The following is a 20336-nucleotide window of genomic DNA, read 5'->3' as shown; positions in this document are numbered from 1 at the left end:
CTCTACTTTTAAGAAAGCTGTTACTTTAAAACTCATGAATCACCACATGGCACACCTGTTACACGTAACATTGTACATCAATTATACTTCGATTAAAAAAAAGAATCTATCAGGATTACCTTCTCCTAAGACACACCTGGAGAAGGCAATGGCAACCCATTCCAGTACTCTCGCCTGGAAAATCCCAAGGACTGAGGAGCCTGGTAGGCTGCAGTCCATGGGGTCGTTGAGAGTCGGACAAGACTCAGCGACGTCACTTTCACTTCTCACTTTCATGCACTGGAGAAGGAAATGGCAACCCACTCCAGTGTTCTTGCCTGGAGAATCCCAGGGACAGGCGAGCCCAGTGGGCTGCCTTCTATGGGGTCGCACAGAGTCGGACACGACTGAAGCGACTTAGCAGCAGCAGCAGCAAGACACACCAGAGCTGGTCGATGAAGATTTCTGCTGTGTCTGCAACTTCCCTGGTGGTCCAGTGGTTAAGACTGCCATTCCCAATGCAGGGGTGTGGACTTTCAATTCCTGGTCAGGGAACTAAGATCACACAAGCAGCAGGCCTGCCCCCCCTCAAAAAAAAATTAAAAACCTGTTACTTTCTTAATAAACACATTTAAAGAACAAGTCAGCAAAAAACAAAAAAAGAACATTGGGGGGAAGCTGTTCTTTAGACCAACTTCCCTCTCTCGAACTAGCCCTTGGAGTCAATAAATGAAGTTTGCAGTCTCTTCCACAATATATCCAGTTAGATATCTGAGGATATTCAGGGAGTTGAACTTGGTTGACACGAAGTTAATCACAACCACCAAGACTAGGGAAAAGTTATGGAAAGTACCCAGCCTGAATCACTGGGATAGGGGCAGGGGACATTGAGAATCCTGTCCTGAGGAACTGGGGATCTCTCTGTCTCCAACCCAGACAAGCCTGGAGGCATCTGAGTCATCTGGGCACTGCCTGGGTCAGAGGAATAGATGCCTTGCAAGATCCTTCCTGTTATAGCCCCTCTCCTGGCAACATCCTTCATTGCGAAATTTCCAGGAAGAGTAGCGAATGGGGTGGCTGGGAGGAAGAAAGGTGGAAAGTGACAGGGTTCAAAGAAGGGGGAGCAGAGCGACATCACAGGGTTACATAAACTCTCAGAGGCTGCCAAAGAGTAAGGACAGATCGGTTTGTGGAGCCTGGAAGCCGGCGTGAGCCACTGAAAAGGAAAGAAGCCACAGTCCAGCCGATAACCAGAGAGAGAGGCAGAGGCTCTGAGGATCTACCGACTATGGTGAGAGTATGCTCTTGGGGCCGAAGCGGGGGCTATTCGGGGAACCTTAGGAACCGGCTTGGGCCGCCCTGACCTCCGCTGTCTTTCCAGGTGTGCGTGCCCTGCCTGCTGCTGCTGCTGCTGCCGCCGCTGCTGCGTGTGTCTGCGGACACCACAGAGCCCTGCGAGCTGGACGACGACGATTTCCGCTGTGTCTGCAACTTCACGGATCCCAAGCCTGACTGGTCTAGCGCTATTCAGTGTATGGTTGCTGTCGAGGTGGAGATCCGTGGCGGCGGCCGCAGCCTGGAACAATTTCTCAAGGGAACTGACACCGATCCGAAGCAGTATGCTGACACAATCAAGGCTCTGCGCGTTCGGCGACTCAAGCTGGGCGCTGCACAGGTTCCCGCTCAGCTTCTGGTCGCCGTTCTGCGCGCGCTCGGGTACTCTCGTCTCAAGGAACTGACGCTTGAGGACCTGGAGGTAACCGGCCCGACGCCCCCGACGCCTCTGGAAGCCGCTGGGCCTGCGCTCACCAGCCTCAGTCTCCGTAACGTATCGTGGGCAACAGGAGGCGCCTGGCTCGGCGAACTGCAGCAGTGGTTCAAGCCCGGGCTCAAGGAGCTGAACGTTGCCCGAGCACACTCGCTTGCCTTTCCCTGCGCGGGGCTCTCCGCCTTCGAGGCTCTCACCACCCTAGACCTGTCTAACAATCCCGGTCTCGGCGACAGCGGGCTGATGGCGGCTCTCTGTCCGCACAAGTTCCCGGCCCTCCAATATCTAGCGCTACGCAACGCCGGGATGGAGACGCTGAGCGGCGTGTGCGCGGCGCTGGAGGCAGCGAGGGTGCAGCCCCGAAGCCTGGACCTCAGCCACAACTCGCTGCGCGCCACCGCCCCGGGCGCTACCCGGTGTGTCTGGCCCAGGGCGCTAAGCTCTCTCAATTTGTCGTTCGCTGGGCTGGAGCAAGTGCCTAAAGGACTGCCGCCCAAGCTCAGCGCGCTTGATCTCAGCTGCAACAAGCTAAGCAGGAAACCGCGGCGAGACGAGCTGCCCGAGGTAAATGACCTGACTCTGGACGGAAATCCCTTTCTGGACCCTGGAGCCCTCCAGCACCAAGACGCCCCGATGATCTCCGGCGTGGTCCCAGCCTGTGCGCGTTCGGCCTTGACCATGGGGGTGTCAGGAACCCTGGCGCTGCTTCAAGGAGCCCGAGGCTTCGCGTAAGGCCGTGGGGAAGAGAGGGGAGAGGAATGAATTGGCTCAGATTGCCCTGGCTCCGGGAGACCCTCGTCAGGACATCTCAACCAACCAGCCTTCCGCCCCATCCTTATTAAAATCTTAAACAGCAGATCCGTGTCATTCACTCAGCAGATGTTTACTGGGCACACTGCTGAGCAGGGAATCCATTATACTTAAACATTCTTCTTCCTAACTTGCTAGAAACCATACCCGCCCCACCATAGAAAAGAACTACGGGGGCAGAAGGGGCAGGGAAAAGTTCCGTGTCTAGGGCTGCGTGGGAGAACCAAGGGTTTCCCTGCGATTGGGGGTTTTCTGAACAGATTACTAGAACCTGTGTTAAAAGATGTTTGAATGGTAAACATGCCTGGAAGGATCCTCTCTGGTGCATTTTCCAAGACGCAGCTGCTCCCTTCCAAGGTTATAAAACCCAGAGCCATTTGCTTATTCTTACTCTTCTTTTTCCTCCAACCCCCAGTGAGGAAAGACAGCTATGCCACTCATTCTACCTAAGCTCTGAGGTTGATAATTTCAGGGTTGCTCTCCTGTAGTGTATGGCCTCTCTGCCTACAGAGGTACACTGATTTTCACTATCAGGTAATAATGGGGGAGCTTGAGAATGGGGAACTGATGCAAGATGCTGTAATTTAACCTTCTCTGAACCAGAGATTTTGCAATTATGCTAATATACAAATGTATGATTTTTCTTTGATTTGCAAACAGGATAACATCTTAGACCCTTCACAGCTTCTTTGGACCCCTTCACACAGCAATTACCAGTGTATGTCCCCTGAACCACATTATCTCAGTGACCTAGGACATCAACCAAGAGGGACTGTTCCTTCTAAGGGTTCCTTCTTCATCACATCAAGGAGGCAGTCACATCCATAAGGGATCTAGATATGTCTCAACGGGGACCTAAAGAGGAGTGGGGAGAGGCGTGTAAACAGAGCCCTTCTCCTGCCTGCGTCCCTCCAGTGTCCAGAACCACACAGATAGGAACAGAGAATGCACATTATTACATTGATGGGAGAGTTACACAGGTCATCAGACTACAGACTCAAAGAATCACAGGGACAGCTAAATAAACTGCCAATCTGTGTGGCCAGACCTCGCTGGCTCCATTTTTTCAGTTTCATCTTAGGCCCACAGTCCTGCCCCCTCCTCGCTCTGCATAACTGAGCTTTACTCTACTCACAAGAAGTGTACCCAAGCCAGATAACTTACCTAACAGCTTTTACTCTTACCTTCGTCTGATATGAAAACTAGAAGGAAAAAAAAAAAAGAAAACTGGAAGGATGCCTTTTGCTGACACAGGTGGTTAACGGTCATGAGACCCTCAGGGAGGAAAAAGCCCAGGTTCCCTTGGATGCAGATATGCAGCTTACTTGGTAGTCAAATTCTGTTTTTAGCCTTGGCCCCTTTAAATCTCAGGTATCCCCTTCGCAGAGTGCAGCTCTGAGTGCCTCTGGATCTTGGCTGTATGTAAATTCACAACACCTGCATTATGTAAGTAACATGGCTGTATGTCAGTACCCACAATAAACTTCAAACTGTACTTTATGGAGTTGCCTGCTTCGTTTTTTCATCTCAAAGTTCTTCCTCAGCTCGATGGATATTATTCAATATATCTGCCTCCCAACACTTTTGCATGTCAATAGTTTTCCCAATACCATTGTTTGAAAAGATATTGAATGGTCTTGGCACCCTTGTTGAAAATCATTTGACCATGTAGTTCAGGTTTTATATCTGGGCTCTCTATTCAATGGTGGTGGTAGTGGTTTAGTCATTAACTTGTGTCTTTTGCAACTCCATGGACTGTAACCTGCCAGGCTCCTCTGTCCATGGGATTTCTCAGGCAAGAATATTGGAGTGGGTTGCCATTCCCTTCTCCAGGGCTCTTTTCAATGCTACTGGTCAATATATCTGTCTTCATGCCAGTACCATGCTGTTTGGTTACCTCTGTAATAAGGTATGAAATCAGGACGTGTGAGGTCTCTAATTATATTCTTCTTTTCAAGATTTCTTTGACTTCTTGGGGTTCCTTGGGAGCCCATATGAATCTTAGGATGGATTTTTCTATTTCTGCAAAAAAAAAAAAAGCCATTAGATTTTGATAAGAATTTAATTAAATCTATAGATTGCTTTGGAGAGTGTTGATATCCTAATAATATTGTCTTCCAATCCATGAACATGGGATGATTTTCCATTCATTTCTATCTTTTTTCATTCTTTCAGCAATTTTTGTAGTTTTCACTGTACATGTCTTTCTTTAATTTCCAAGTATTTTATTTTTTGATGCTATTTTATTTTTTTCATTCTTTTTTGTATTTTTTTTCTTTTTTTTGATGCTATTTTAAATGGAGTTGTTTTTCTTAATTTCCTTTTCAGACTGTTCATTGTTAGTGTGTAGAAACTGCTGAATTGAAACAGACTGCCGGGACTTTTGTCAGGTACTCTTGTACTTATTTTGGCTGTGCTGGGTCATCATTACTGCATGCAGGTTTTCTCTAGCTGTAGTGAGCCATGTCTACTCTCCAGTTACAGGGCACGGGTTCAGTAGTTGCAGCACATGGACTCAGTAGTTGTGGTAGACAGACTTGCTTTGCAACATGTGCGATCTTCCCAAACCAGAGATCAAATGTGTGTTCCCTGCATTGCAAGGCAGATTCCTAACCACTGAACCACCAAGGATGCCCCAGGTACTCTTAACTATTAAATAAGCAGATGTGTGTCAATCAGTGCAAAATACAATAAAGATTTGTTAAAACAGAACAGTAGACTTTGTTTCAATGGCTATAGAAAGGAGGTGATTTTGTTTTTCTACGCATCTGGTCTGGCAGCAAGTTGTATTATACATTTTAAGCAATACATGCCCTGAAAGATTATATTTTCAGTTGTGTACTAAAATCAGAGACCATCTTTTTTTTTTCTTTTTACTAGAGTCATGCAAAGGAAATGGCAACCCACTCCAGTGTTCTTGCCTGGAGAATCCCAGGGACGGGGGAGCCTGGTGGGCTGACGTCTATGGGGTCGCACAAAGTCGGACATGACTGAAGTGACTTAGCAGCAGCAGCAGTGAGTATGAAGTAGTACCTCATTATGTTTTTGATTGATTTGCATTTTAATGACCAAGGATTTTGAGCATCCTTTCACATGCTTGTTGAGCTTCTTTGAGTAAATATCTATTCAAATTCTTTGCCTAGTTTTAATTTTGTTTATCTTTTTGCATTTCACTGATGTATAATGATGTTGAGCATCTTTTACTGCATTTATCTTCTTTGGAGAGATAGCTATCCAAATCTCTTCCTCATTTTTTTCTTGAGTGGTTTGTCTTTTTGTTGCTGAGTTGTAGGAACTCTCTATATATCTTGGATACTAGATCACTGTCAGACATATAATTTACAAATATTTTCTCCCATTTTGTTGGTTGTTTTTCATATTTTGATGCACAAACATTTTTAACTTTGATGAAGTTCAGTTTATCATGTTTTCTTTTGTTGTGCTTGCTTTTGGTACCATATTTGAGAATTCACTGCCAGATTATGTCATGAGGATTAATTTCTCTATTTTCTTCTATGAGTTTTATAGTTTTAACTCTTAAACTTAGGAAATTGATCAATTTGAGTTAATTTTTGTGTATGGTCTGAAGTAAGGGTCCCGTTTCATTCATCTGTATCTGGATATCCAGGTGTACCAGTGTCATTTATTAAAAAGATTAATCCTTCTAAAGTAGGAGATAGATGACCCCAGGCTGAACAGTTTCTCTCCTGTGGACAGAAACTCCATAAAGCAGGATGATGGAAGAGGCTGGGCTCTGCCCAGATAAGTGATAAAAGACCACATATTCTTGAAGTTAAGGAAACTCCCTGCCTACACATGTGCAGAAAGGCTCCTTGGAGGTCAAAAAAGATGGGGTGTCACTTCATAGTAAGTGAGGCAATCAGCCACAGGCCTCTTCACTAGAATCCAACTTGGCTAAGAGATGCACATGCACACAGAGGAGGACCCTGACATATACCAAATATGGGCTCAGAACCAGGCACATCAAAGTGATTGGCCAAAGAAAACTTGGAAGAAATGCCCCATAAAAGTGATTCAAACTACGATGAGGGTGCGACTCTCTCTGAGCCTACCCATGGGTCTATCCACATGTGTTATACTCTTTTTTGTCCTAATAAACTCTTGTTTCACTACTTTCCATTTTTGTGGGAATTCTTTTCTGCAAAGTCAAAAAGTCAGGGCTTTGTCACTGATCACCAGTCTAGTGGCTAGGATCTAGTACCCTGACTGCCTAGACCTGACCTCGATCTCTGGTCAGAGAGCGGAAGCCCCATCTCAGGCCGCTGCAAGCAGAGGTCAGCCAAGATCATTTCCTCACTGAATGTTCTTGACGTCTTTGTCAAATCAGTTGTTCGTAGAAACATGGGTTTATTTCTGGACCCTTACTGCTCTTTGACTAATCTCTGCTTTTACGCCAGCACCACAGCGTACTGTTCCACTACTCTTGCTTCACAATAAGTTTTGAAATCAGGAAGTATGAGTCCTCCAACTTTGTTCTTGTTTTATAAGATTGTTCTGACTATTCAGCATCTGTTGACATCCGTACGACTTTAGAAGGAGGAACAGTGGCTGAGAGTGAAGGAGTGAAGGAACTCCAATATTACACTAACACTAACTCCAATATTACACTAACACTAACACTCCAATATTACACTAACACAGAGAAAACGATGACCTGTCCTTTAGTTCAGTTATACCAGATGTCAGAGGGTGAAGCCATCTAATCCTGAGACCACTTCTGCTTTTGGAACCTGCCAAGATTGAGGAGAAGACAGTAAATCTGGTTGGCCCTGCTGTGGGTGATATTTTGGTAGTAAAATATAATGACAGGCTGAACTAACTACTCCTTATTTTCACATAACAGCTGGTGGTGGTTTAGTCTCTAAGTCGTGTCCGACTTTTGCGACCCCATAGACTGTAGCCCACAAGACTCCTCTGTCCATGGGATTTCCCAGCCAAGCATACTGGAGTGGGTTGCCATTTTCTTCTCAACGGGACCTTCCAGACACAGGGATTGAATCTGGGTCTCCAGTGCTGCACACGGTCTCCTGCATTGCAGGCGGATTCTTCACTGACTGAGCTACCAGGGAAGCCCACATAACAGCTACACAATGAGATATAATAACAGGCATTTTGGTAAGCATACAGTATCAATGATGATAGGCAAATGTATGGGAAAATACAAGCCTTCTATGCCTACCCCAAAATGATTCCTCCAAAGGTTAGGCATATTCATCTTGATACTATTGCTCCACCTGTTACACAGATGTACACCGAATACTCCAATATTTTGGCCACCTGATGTGAAGAACTGGCTCACTGCAAAAGACTCTGATGCTGGGAAAGATTGAAGGCGGGAGAAGAAGGGGAAGACAGAGGATGAGATGGTTGGATGGCATCACCGACTCAATGGACATGAGTTTGAGTAAACTCTGGGAGTTGGTGATGGACAGGGAGGCCTGGCATGCTGCAGTCCATGGGGTCACAAAGAGTTGGACACAACTGAGCAACTGAACTGAACTGAACAAACTGAACACGGAATATAGATGGTCAGACAGGTATGATTCTTTTGGCTGTAAGAGATCCTTGGTGAAAAACCAGGGTGATTTGTGATATAATGAAGAATATATCTGGTCTTCGTCTCCAGTTACTAGCACAAAGCTTCAAAAACCTTTGTAATTCCTAAGCAATAGGAATCTCTCTGTTATACTAATGAGATAACTTCTGGCAGGGTCCCTAGATAGCTTCAGGATGGAGGAGGTTGCTCACCAGAAAAAAGAAAAAACAGACTATTCAGGGACTTTCCCTGGCATTTCAGTGATTAAAACTCTGAGCTTCCACTGCAGGGTGCACAGGTTAGATCCCTAGTAAAGGAATTAAGATCTCGCAGGCCACAAGTGCAACCAAAAAAAAATTGCAGATGAAAGGGCTGGAGTTGGATTCAGTCATATAATTTATGATTTAATTAATCATGACTCATTGAAAAATGCTGGACAATGAGGCTCAGGGAGCTTCCTGGTTGGTGAACATACTGATGTACTGGGAAGGCACACCCTCACGCCATAGAAACAGGAGATCCTTCACTCAGAACCCTTCCAGGCCTTGTCTGATGTTGACTTAAAAAGTGACTGAGCACAGCAGAGCTGAGTTCTGTAAGTCATTCTATCAAAGTATGGAAGCTGCAGAAGCGTCTGAAGTTAGGGCAGTCTTACTGCAACTGTGTCCTCACCTGTGAAGTTTGGCCAGACTCTGGGGATCTTGTAACAGAAGCAATGTAATCCTACATGGAACATGATTCAATCACAGAAAGGAAAGAAGCACTGATAGAAGTGTTAGGTAGTTAGAATAGGAAACGGGAGTCCAGAATGGCGGTGGCTAAAAGACAAGGAAGGGAAAACCCGCGAAAATGGAACAAAGGAAGGTCCGAGGACCGGAGTGAGGACCTCAGGTAGAACAAACAGCACTCCTGGCTAGCCCAATTTACATAGGGCAGGCCCAGGGGGGAGGAAAAAACTTGTAAAAAGAGGTGCCAAAGGGCCGGGGGTCTCTGTCTCCTGCGCACTGGCGCGCTCCCCCACTCTCTTCTCTTTGAGTCTTTGGATTGGCATTCCCTGATGCCTTGAGGATGTATTTTCCTGCTATTTTCTAAATAAAATAGAGCTGTAACACAGAGCTGTAACACTGATCTGTCTAAGAGCTATAACACGGTCTGTTCGAGACCTGAGAGCTATAACACGGTCCGTCCGAGAGCTATGACACACCGAGGTCTCTAACATCCATCACTGCAAATTTTTGCTGACAGGAGACAGAAGAACTGAGGAGCAAACACTCGCCTGACAGATGCTACAAGCCAGTCACAAAAAGAACACATGTGAGTCCACTTATGTGAAATGTCCAAAATAGGCAAACCTAGAGAGACAGAAAGTAGATGAGTGATTGTTTAAGGGTCAGCATAGGGTGGGGGGTAATGAGGTTACAGTAAAGGAAATCGACTTTCTTTATAAAGGGATGGAAATGTTTTAAAATTAACTGTGGTGATAGTTATACATGTCTGCAAACTTACCAAAAACCATTGAAACACACACTTTAAATGGGTGAATTATATGCTATATGAATTATCTCTCAATAAAGCTATCTTTTTTTTTAAAAAGAGCAGTTATCTTTTATAAATACATACTGAAATAGCTATGTGTGAAATATAAAGTGTCTGGGATATGCTTCAGAAGAATCCACTAGGGGTGGAAAGGGGAACAGAAGAAATAAGACTGGCCATTAAGTTGATAATGGCTGAAGCTGAGTACTTGGAGTTTCATTAAACTATTCTCTTCACAGTTAATGTCTGAAAATTTCATAAGAGGAAAAAAAGAAAAATTCCATGCAACAGTCTGACTCACTCAGAAAATAGAGGACCGTCTCTCCTTAGTTATTGTTTAGAGGCCCCGCCCAGAGCCCTCAGGTCGGGGAGATGAATTATTGAGGGGAATCTGAGAGGCACAGAAGCCATGGAGTGTGGAGAGGCGATGGGCACAGGGGCTGCTTTGGGCCAGGGCCCCTCAGCCTCCGCAGCCCTCACTGACAACCCACAGGCCCGGTTGACCGTGGTGGTGGAAGTAGAGCGGACAAGATCTGGTAAGAAGCCCCCACACATTCATCTCAGAAGTAACACAGCCTGGGAGAGCCTCCTGGGAGAGGGGGAGGGCAAGGCCATCTCACTAGGAAACTGAGGCAAAGGTTGAGGGCAGGACTCGGGGGTCCTGGGAGCTCAGTTTCCCCCAGGAGTGTTGACATGAAGTCTACCTGTCTCAGGCCCCAAGGAGACCTGCTGCCCTACGCTCCTTCTGGAGGGGGCCAAGAGCATCTGCCTACTTCGGCCTGGGCCTCTGGACAGTCAGGTAGATATGGGCTGTGCTGGGGTGTGTGTGAAGATGGGAGTGACACTGTTGACTCCTGTCCTGCTCACAGGAACAATGCATCACCTTTGATAGAGTCCTGGGTTCTGATGCGGCTCAGGTACGGGGTTCTGATAGGGTGATGGGAGGTGGTTGGGAGCACTCAGAACCCTTGACCCTGGGGTGCTGAGTGCTTCCGAAGCTCTTTGCTCAGGGCGGGCTGGGTCAGGGTGCCTGAGTTGGGGGTGCGCCTGTGTCTCCGGCAGGAGGCAGAGCAGGAGCTGCTAGCACGAGTCCGGCCCACACTGGGCTCCGTGGGCCGAGGGTACAGTGTGGCCCTGCTGCTTCGGGGTCGGGAAACAGAGGCGCCCCGGCTCGTGCCTCAGGTGAGTCCCAGAGAAGGCATCAGGCATAGCTGTTTCGAGACTCACATGTTGCCTCCTCCAGGAGACCTCCAAGAACTTTCCCCTCCCCACCCTAGCTGGACTAGATGTCCCTCCTCAGGGCTCCTATAGCGCCCCAGAGTCCATACAGGTTGTTTTGCCTGCATCAGTCATGAAGCTGTTGAGAGGTCAGGGAAGGTGGGTGGCTGGCGTACATAGGGTGAGGGTCAGGGAGGGGTGATGTGCAAACATCAAATACTCAGGCAAATCTACTTTTCACTGTTCTTAGTAATACTGATAATAAAGTTGAAAGTTTTGTTTTTAGGCTTCATCAGAATGCCCCCAAACTAAAATAATTGCCTCAAAACCTTGTCATGAGCCCCTGCCCTTGCAAACATCAGGTCCCACTGAAAATATCTGTTCACTTGTCTGGCTTCCTGTGAACCATGAGCCCTGGGGCTATTTTTGTCTTGGCCACCCTGTCCACAGCACCTAGCACAGGGTCAGGCATAGACTTCGCCCTCAGGAAATGTTGAAAAAGAAATTAATTCTTTCTCAATCTGCACTGGACCCCTTTCTCCACTTCAGCTGCTACAGATGCTGTTTGAAGAAGCTCGGCCCCTCAAGGGCTCTGACGCTATGCTTAGCACTCTTAGCCTGGTACAGGTGAGGCCCTGGGGAAGGGGAAACCTGGGGAGCCAAGGCCATGGTGATGCTGCCATAGAGCCTGAGACTCGAGGGCAACCTGAAGTGCTTGAGTCTCTGCTGCTCACCAGTGTTGGCTTGCCTTGCTGGGCGCTCCTTTTTTCTGCCTGAAATGGCTGAATTCTGGTGTCCTGCTTGGCTCATGGGGCCCCAGTGGGACAGTCATGTGAGCCAAAGTGTGAGCAAACATTTGGTTTGTAACAGCTGTCGTGCTTGTGATCTCAGCTCAGCGCCAGTGGGAGGAGCCGGGACCTGCTGACTCCAGGGGCAGGGAACCTATCCGTGCTGGAGGTGGCTCCTCTGGGCTTGTGAGTGTCCAGGGCCCAGTGAGGTCTGAGAGCACTTATCTTAAGGCAGGGCTGACACCCCAAACCAAGTTGTTGGAGGCTTCTCCCTACTACCACTCCAAGGAAGAGAGGCTCTGAACTAGGGGTCATGCTTACAGGGCCTGGGTTTGCCCCCAGGACTCCCTCTCACAGTCCTCCCTTCATCCCTCTCACTCTTCTCTCCACCCCATCCATTTACACCTCCTCAACTCTGTCATCTCCATTCTAGGTGATCTGAGTATCTCACTGAGCAGAACTCCAGTTTATCCATCTATAAAACGAGAGCAGTCCCAACTACCTTGTTTCCCACACTGGGCAGATAATAGGAGAAAAAAAAAAGATCATAAGGATGAGAGGCTTCTAGGGGAAATACTGAGCTTGGAGCCTTGGGGATGATTCTTACAGGCTTTAGGGATGCCCATGGGCTCCCCATCCAGAGATTCTGGGGGCTGGACAGAACCCTTGTGCTTAGGAGCCTTCCCTTCCTCCAGGGTGGTGGAAAATGCCAGTGAAGTGGAGGTATCTGACTCAAGAGCTGCTTCAGAGCTGTACTTGCGGGCTGCATGTGGAGAAGGCAGGTGAGGACAGGAGGACACCTGTCACCCACCCTCACCCCCTGGTCATTTGGCCTGATCCTATGATCTCCATCACAGGAGCTGCTCTCTGCTCACTGTCACCATGTCCTGCCTGGGGCCTGACCCTCCTGAGGGGCCTGGGACCCAGGGCATGTGGCAAGGAGCCTTGCGGATCCTGCAGCTTCCAGGAGAAGTGTAAGTCTCATGGAGGTTTTTAATAGCTTTAGGGAAGGGTTGGGGAGGGGGTGGCTGAAATATGGATGTAGAGGCCCAGGGCAGCATCAGAGTCTCCTCTTTCCCTCACCTCTGACATGCTCAAGGATTTGCTCCCTTTAGTATTTCTTGTAAAGCAGGTCTACTAGCAATGAACTTCCTCAAATTTTTTGTTTATCTGGGCATATCTTATTTCTTGCCAGATGTAGAAAATTTAGCTGACAGGTTTTTTTTCCTTTCAACATTTTAACTATGTTATCCCACTGCCTTCTGGGATCCATGGTTTCTAATGAGAAATTGGTTTTAAATCTTATTGAAGATCCTTTGTGCATAGTAAGTCTTTCATAAGTTTGGGGTAATTTTGGAGCATTATTTCTTCAAATATTCTTTCTACCCTTTCCTCTTTTTCTTCTCCCTCTGGGACTCCCATTATGTATATGTGTCTACACTTGATGGCAGCCAACAGGTCTCTCAGACTCATTTTCCTTTTTTTTTTTTCTTTCTGCTCCTCAGACTGGATAATTTTATTTGACCTATCTTGGAGAAGGAAATGGCAACCCACTCCAGTATTTGTGCCTGGGAAATCCCATGGACAGAAATGTTTGGCAGGCTACAGTCCATGGGGTCACAAAGAGTCAGATATGACTTAACAACTAAACCACCACAACCACACCCAGATTTACTTGCTCAAATCTGCCCTCTAGTGAATTTTAAATTTCAGTTATTGTACTTTTCAGCTCCAGAATTTCTACTTGGTTCCTTTTTATAATTTCTATCCTATTGATAATCACTGAGACATCATTTTCTTGATTTAGTTTTCTGAAAATATCTAAGACAGTTGATTTAAATTCTTTGTCTACTGAATCCAGTGTCTGCTTCCTCAGGAGCAGTTTTTATTTGTTTCTTTCTTTTTTTCTTTTGAGTGAGCCATATTTTCTTATTTACATTCCTAATAATTTTTTTCTGGAAACTGGCCAATTTGAGTATTTTTGTGAAGACTATATTATTTACTGTGCTGGTCCCTTAAGTCTCCATTCTTTTTCCTCAGTGCTCTGGCATTTTATATATGATAACCTGGTAACTGTGAACGTCGGATTCTCCCTCCTTTCCAGGGTTTGACTTGTTGCTTATTGTGGCCATCAGCCATCCATTTATTTAGTTACTTTTCCAAACAATTTTTGCAAAGACTGTATTCCTTGCAGTCACTGAAATCTTCATTCTGCTATCTCAGTGCTTAGCCAATGACACAGAATTCCCTAGCCTCCAAGAATGCACCCCGACCTCAAAAAGAAGATAGGAAAGGGAGGAAAAAGGAGAAGGAGGAGAGGAAGGGGAAAGGGAATGAGGAGAGAGGAATGAAAGGAAGCAGGAGGTGGGGAGGAGGATAGGAGAAAAAAGGAAGAAAGACAAAGAAAAAAAATCTCTAGGTTTCTACACACTGACTTTGTGTTGGGTCACTCCTTCAATGCTTAGCCAGGCCATTTACAGCTCTGCCTTAGCTTCACATCCTGCTTGCACTCAGCCCTAAATCAGCCAGAGGTGAAAGCCTATGGTCTTCTCAGGTCTTTTCTCACCATGCACACTGCCTTGGACACGTGTGTGACTTTCTAGGTCCCCAGTACACACGGAAACTTTTCAAAAACTCTTATTCCCCCCAAATTTCACTACCCAACTTTTTTGTCCAGTCTTTTCATGTGTCTACTACTTGCCCTGTTATTTTTTTTCTTGTTCTTTCATCTCTCAAAGTCTAGAGGGACTACCTTCTGGCATAGCTCCTCTGCCCCAAGAAAATTCTAAGACAAGTGAAACAAAGGGAAACTCCTTTTGTCAGTCCTTTGTGTGAAACCCAGATAGTCAAAACAAACACAATTCCTTGGGAACGAGATCTACTCTGCTCCTTTCAGGACCAGGTACCGCCATCAGAAATGTGGGCTGTACTGGGGAGAAGGTTGGGGCTAGAGTAACTTAAAAACACCACAAAGATCTCTTACCATAGTTAAGTTGCCTTTCTCCTGGTTAAACTTCACTTGATTGCTGTAAACCTTTGACTAACTCCTAGAGTTCCACTAAGGTTGATTCTGACCATTTTTTTTGCCAGATGCTTCTGAGGAGGGACAAAGCCCTAGATTCCCTATTCTGCCATTTTTGTTAATGTCACCTTGCTTTGCCATTTTAAAATTGGGTTGCATTTTTATGTATGTGTGTATTTCCCCCCTGCAATGGAAGCACACAGTTCTAACCACTGAACCACCAGGGAATTCCCCAAGTTGTACTTTTTTTACTGAAGTGTAAGAGTTCTTTATATATTCTGGATACAAGTCCCTTGTCAAATATGCAATTAAATTCTTTTTTTACTATGAGGATGTATTATTTGCATAATTTAAAAATAATCAAATAAAGGTCTATACAAGGTCACAAATCTGTCTGGTGGTACACAAAAGTGACTGGAAATAGTCAACCTTTCATCAGAGTGTGATCTGGGCCAGTTCTCTCTCCATCTACCAGGGGCCATCTCCTTTCTTCCTCCCTCCCTCCCTCCCTCTGGCAGAGACTGTCCCCTGCTGCAGGTACTGGCTGGCAATGTGGCTGGTGAGGAGGTGGAGGGCTCTCTGACCTGGATTGTCTCATGGCTTCTGGAAGGAAACAACTACAGTAGCCTCCTTCTTCGCCTGGATCCTCAAGGTGACTTGGGGTAGGGTGTTGTTTCTTCGGGAAGTTCTAAGATCTGGCATTACCTGTCACCCAACCAGTTGCAGCCCCAACCCTAGCAAGCCCAGAAAGGGATGGGAGGGTTAGGATTCAGAAAAGTTCCAGAAGGGTTTAGCTGCCAAAGTCTGGAAAGGCAGGGCCAACAGTAAAAGCCTCACCCTTTCAGTGGCCTTCAATGGTGTATCAAGCATTTTTATGCTGACTAAAACCTCTGATTATTACCACAACTTCATGAGGCAGATAAAATCTATGGGTGAGGAAAGGAAGACAGGTTTAATTAATAAATGAGGAAAGGGAGGATCAGAGAAGGGGAGGTGCTTGCCTATTTTCACACACTCTTTATTATTATTATTATTTTTTTTAGTGGAGTGCAGTTTATTACACCAGCGGGCCCAAGGCAGAGTCTCCTCTTAGCCAAGGGCATTTGTGAAAATCTTTTATACCCCGTGTGTACGTGTCCAAACCCACCACCCCAATCCCTTGATGCTTACTAAGGAAGGGTAAATACAATCACAATAACTCACACACTCTTTAAAAGATCAGGACTCTGTGAAATATGATGTCAGAGATATGGAAGAGGTCAAGTGGAGGGTATAGAACAAACAAGAACTTAAGTTGATAATTGTTGAACCTGGATGATAAGAGAATGGACCTCCCAGACTCTGCATATGTCTGAAATTTTCTACTAATAAGAGTAAACAAAACAAACAAGAAAGTCTGGTGCTCTGTCTCCAAAATCAACAGACATACATTCATTTGGCCAACATATTCCCAGACCTCACCCTATGTCAGGCCCTGTGGAATGAGGAAAATAAGTTGGGGTAGTTCACATTCTCAAGGACAAATCAGGAAGTAAAAGAAGTGTGTTTATGTACAGACCAGTTTGGGATCATGGTTAAGGGCACAGGCTTTAGTGTCAGACAGAACCTGGCTTGAGTTTCAGCTTTGCCACTCACCAGGAAGTTGTTTGACTTCTGAGCTCCAGCTGCCTCATCTGGAAAATGTGGAGGGAGGCAGAGTAAATCAGAGTTGCTGTCTCATTGGAGCATTGTGTGGATAAAAGGAGACAATCCACAGAAAGCCTTAGCACAGTACCATCAAACACATGTAAAAGCCTGATAGGTGTTAGCTATTTTTATGAACAATACTCTCAATAAAAATTAAAAGTATTACAAGCAGTGTGCTTTGGATCTCAGAGGAAGGAGAGATTCATTCTGTATCTCCCCTTACTAGGCAGCCCCCTGAGCTTGTTCCAGTCTGCTTTGTTGGGGGCCGCAGGAAGGAGGAGGAAGGTGAAACACGTGAGGCCCATCCTGTGGGATGCAGTAGAAGAGGCCCGGGCCCGCCGAGCTGGTCTGAAGAGCCTGCGATCAGGCCTCCTTGGGGATGCCCTGACAGACAGTGGGCTCAGCCAACTGGGCAGGGCACTGCGGGAGCTGCATGTGAGCAAGGTGAGGCCTGGGGGTGCCTGAGCCAGCAATGGCCAGAGCCTGCCCAGAATCCTTTCTCTGTAGGTGGTAAAAGCCTGGAGCCAGCGTTGGGGAAGCTGGATGCTCAAAGCAGTCAAAATTGAGGCTGTGGGGCTCCCAGAACCACAGGTACAGCTTCTCATCCAAACTCTTGGGAGCCCTATTGATGTCTGCTGCCTTATTCTGTCTATAGAGCACTGTGAGGCAGCCCTTCCTTCATTCATTAATGTTCTCATTCTCAAACATTTACACTGATCACTCACTATGTACTGGGCATAACATCATGCAGGCCCTGGAAAACCCCTGTCCTCATGGAGTTTACAATCCTCTGGAGAGAAACTATTACTCCGTGATCAGTGCTCTGAAGGGCTGATCCGAAGGGTCCTATGCAGGCATGTGAGTTAGTCTTGGCAAGAGAGGGAAGTGATCTCATGGAAACTTGAAACCTGAAGGAAGTGACTAGCAAAGATGAATGAAGGACATTCCAGGCAGAGAAAATAAGAGGAAAATTCTCAGAGGTAAGTCCTTGGTCTCTTTGGGGAACAGCAAGCAGCTCAATCTGGTGGAGGATACAGTTTGAGGAAGAAAGTCCAGGGAGAAGGATTGGTGAGTGAAGCAGGGGCCTGGTCATGCAGGTCTTTGTAAATATATTGAGATGTTTGGACTTTGCCTTTAAGGTCAAGGGGAAGCCACAATTTATTTTAAACAGGGATGACAATACTGCTCCCACTTTTCAGCAAACGGAAACTCAGAGAAGTGATGTGAGTAATCCAGGGTCTCTAGGGTCATCAAAGGCAGCAGAGGTGCAGACATCCAAGTCTTAAGATCCAGAATAGTGCTTCCATTCTCTTAGGATGCATGGCCTCCCTTGGGCAGAAGGTGGCACTGTCTTCCATGATTTGTCACAGGGTGACAAGAAAGTAGCCTCTGTCCAACTTCTCCTGGTCCTTCCCTTTTCATAATTACTTAGTACTCATTTTTTTTACAGCCCTGGGCCTTGGGGCCTATAAACTCCAGGTTATTGAACAGAGCTGGCCACTGCTTAGTGCTTTGGGTGCCTTTTCTCATTTAATGCTCTCTACAACTTTTATCAGCTCCACTTCATGGACAAGAAAACGGAGGCTCAAAAGACTAGCCACCTGCCTGAGGTCATATAGCTAAGAAAAGGGGGTGGGGTAGGGCTGGGACCCTGATCCTGGGAGGAAAGGTACAGACTTCTCACTCATAATATATTCTCAGCAGGTGACACATTCAACAGCAAGCCCCAACCCAGGTCTCCAGAAGGAGCCTCAAGGTGAAGCTGGTGCTTGGGGTGGAGCTGGAGGTCTTCTCTATCTTTGGTTACTTAACTGCATTCTCCTCCAGTGGCAGGAAGAACAGCATCTATAGGACCTGATCTCCACCAAATGCACCCATTCAGGGACTCTGAGGAACAGGTAGTAACACCTTATGTACCCCAGAACAACTGGAAGTAAAGAGTCACAGAGAGCCAATAATATGCCTCCTCCTTACCTTGCCCTAACATCAGGGAGAAATGCAGAGTTTCTGGCAAATAAAGGGCCTGTAGAGCTATTGGATTCCTAAGGATGGGCATGGGAAGCAGCTGTTTCCCTACTGGGGCTTCCATGGCACCTCTTGGCAGAAATCAGTATCTCTCCTCCTCCCTCACAGCCTGAGTCTCTGTCCAGGGCACAGGTTGACAGCCAGCCTCCTGATGTCACTCTAGGGGCTGCCCTGGTAATGGGGCTCTGCTGGACAGGTTGGGCCCTTTGTCCCAAGGCTGTGTGCACACATGGGCTTCTGGCTGAGCCTAGATCGATGTCACGTAGGCCCAGCAGACCCCGGATGTGGCCCTGCACTTCTTCCTGGCTCAGGCCCAGAGGCACAGACTGCGAGGGCAGCACCAAGCGTGGATCCAAGAGGCGCTGAAGCACATCGAACAGGACAACGAGGTGGTGGCGGGTGACCAGGTCAAAGGTCTGGTGGCTGAGGAGGTGAGGAGGGCCCAGTAGGGGACTTAAGGCTCCTTCTAACCCGGCCAGGCAGGGGGCTGGGGGCTGGGATCCAGCATCAAAGACTGGGTGACACCCTCTCTCATGGCCCTCACAGCTTTGTGGGGGACACATGAGGCAATTCTCAGTGCTAAGTGCTGTGAAAGAGGGAGCTAGTGACTCACTGGAACAAAGAGGTGTACCTGGACCAGGCTGGAATGGAGCAGAGATTGCATCTAAGCTGAGGCTTAAACAACAAACAAATCAGCCAGAGAAATGTACTAGATTCAGATCCACAGGGCAGTTTGTGCTCATCCCGTAAATGTAACTTGTTTAAACAAGAAACAAAACATGTGTGCACAGAGGTGGGGTCAGGGGAGGTGGGAGACCTGTTTTGAGAAGAGAATTCCCTACCAGCGAAAGTCCAAAGGGAAGCAAAATAGGTTCTGGGTGTTGCGTATTTTCCATCTGGCTGGAGCCTGGCAGGTGTGTGGTCAGAGGCAAAGCTAGAGACCAGCTGGTGTCAACACTCTGCATTTGGACTTTACACCAAGGATGATGGTGAACTGTAGAAAGCCATGTCATCTCAGTCCTGTCCCTCACTAGACACGTGAATTTGAGCAAGTTAGGTCACTTCTCTGATCCACTGTTTTCAAATCTATAAGATGGCAACTACCTCAAAGGTTATCATTAGCTCAACTAAATCATAATATAATGTAGAGCCGAGCCTGGCACACACACTGCACTCCACAGAGAGCATGTGTTATCACTGAAGGACTCCAAGGAGAGGCAGAGATGGCACCGGGAGCAGACAGTGCTGAGATGTCAGCTGGAGGCCCTTCAGGCAGAACGGGATGCCGCGGAGCAGGACCTGACAGCACTCTATGACCTACACGTGCAGGCTGCCCGGGCTCAGACATGCCATGTGCTGCAGGTCAGTTGGGAGAGACAGAGGGCAGGCCTTGAGCTGGTCCCAAGGCTACCTGACTGATGGGAATCTTGGAATCTGGGCACAGGTATTTCGAGCCTGGCGGGGGCTGTGCGAGGAGCAGGTCATGACTACAGAGCATCACTACCGCAGCCTGCTGGCCGGCATCTTGCAAGACTCCATCAGCTTGGCCACACAGAACCAGGAGCTCCAAGCCCAGAATAAGCAACTTCGGCAGACTGGGTTGGCAGCGGTCGTGCTGGATACCTGCCCTGAGGAGAAATCTGGTGATCAGGAATCTGACAGGGGCACTTTCTTCTCTCCTCATTTGTAAAGGTCCGAGAAGGGAGAGGAAGGTGGGACACAACAGCCAAGCTTACCTCTACTATAGATAAATAATCACATCACTAACCAGCGTGCATTGTGCCAGTCCCTGTTAAATGCCTAATATCCCTTATTTGATTTAGAGATTTCCACTACCCTATATGGAGATGTAGGAGATATGGGCTCCATCCCTGGGGGTCAGGAAGATCCCCTGGAGTAGGAAATGACACAGAAGAGCCAGGCGGGTTACAGTCCATGGGGTCACAG

General features: G+C 47.1%; 2 protein-coding genes across 2 annotated transcripts; both read left to right on the top strand.

The window, feature by feature from the left end:
* The first annotated feature begins 715 nt into the window (after positions 1-715).
* CD14 (CD14 molecule) lies at positions 716-4057 on the top strand. The gene is made up of 2 exons (XM_043913019.1): positions 716-1270; positions 1361-4057. Exons 1-2 carry the CDS (start codon positions 1268-1270, stop codon positions 2477-2479), a joined length of 1122 nt encoding a protein of 373 aa, XP_043768954.1. The 5' UTR covers positions 716-1267; the 3' UTR covers positions 2480-4057.
* Positions 4058-10060: 6003 nt separating this feature from the next.
* Positions 10061-20079, top strand: LOC122700796. The gene is made up of 17 exons (XM_043913843.1): positions 10061-10186; positions 10364-10449; positions 10520-10567; positions 10713-10832; positions 11418-11495; positions 11760-11842; positions 12352-12438; positions 12514-12630; positions 15197-15330; positions 16591-16799; positions 16872-16955; positions 17921-17974; positions 18069-18120; positions 18192-18262; positions 18656-18820; positions 19593-19751; positions 19834-20079. The coding sequence occupies exons 1-17, from the start codon at positions 10078-10080 to the stop codon at positions 20077-20079; spliced, it is 1902 nt and encodes a 633-aa protein (XP_043769778.1). The 5' UTR covers positions 10061-10077.
* Positions 20080-20336: the final 257 nt, after the last annotated feature.

Source organism: Cervus elaphus, chromosome 9, assembly GCF_910594005.1.
Source record: "Cervus elaphus chromosome 9, mCerEla1.1, whole genome shotgun sequence".
In the NCBI taxonomy this organism is placed as follows: Eukaryota; Metazoa; Chordata; class Mammalia; order Artiodactyla; family Cervidae; genus Cervus; species Cervus elaphus.
This window is presented reverse-complemented; position numbering and strand designations above follow the sequence as displayed.

Bases quoted from the DNA above. Each gene is read 5' to 3' on its own strand.
- LOC122700796 (XM_043913843.1), top strand. From the start codon at position 10,078: ATGGGCACAGGGGCTGCTTTGGGCCAGGGCCCCTCAGCCTCCGCAGCC. The intron at 11,496-11,759 runs GTGAGGCCCTGG...TTGTGATCTCAG, and splicing joins GCACTCTTAGCCTGGTACAG to CTCAGCGCCAGTGGGAGGAG. The intron at 18,121-18,191 runs GTGAAGCTGGTG...ATTCTCCTCCAG, and splicing joins TCTCCAGAAGGAGCCTCAAG to TGGCAGGAAGAACAGCATCT.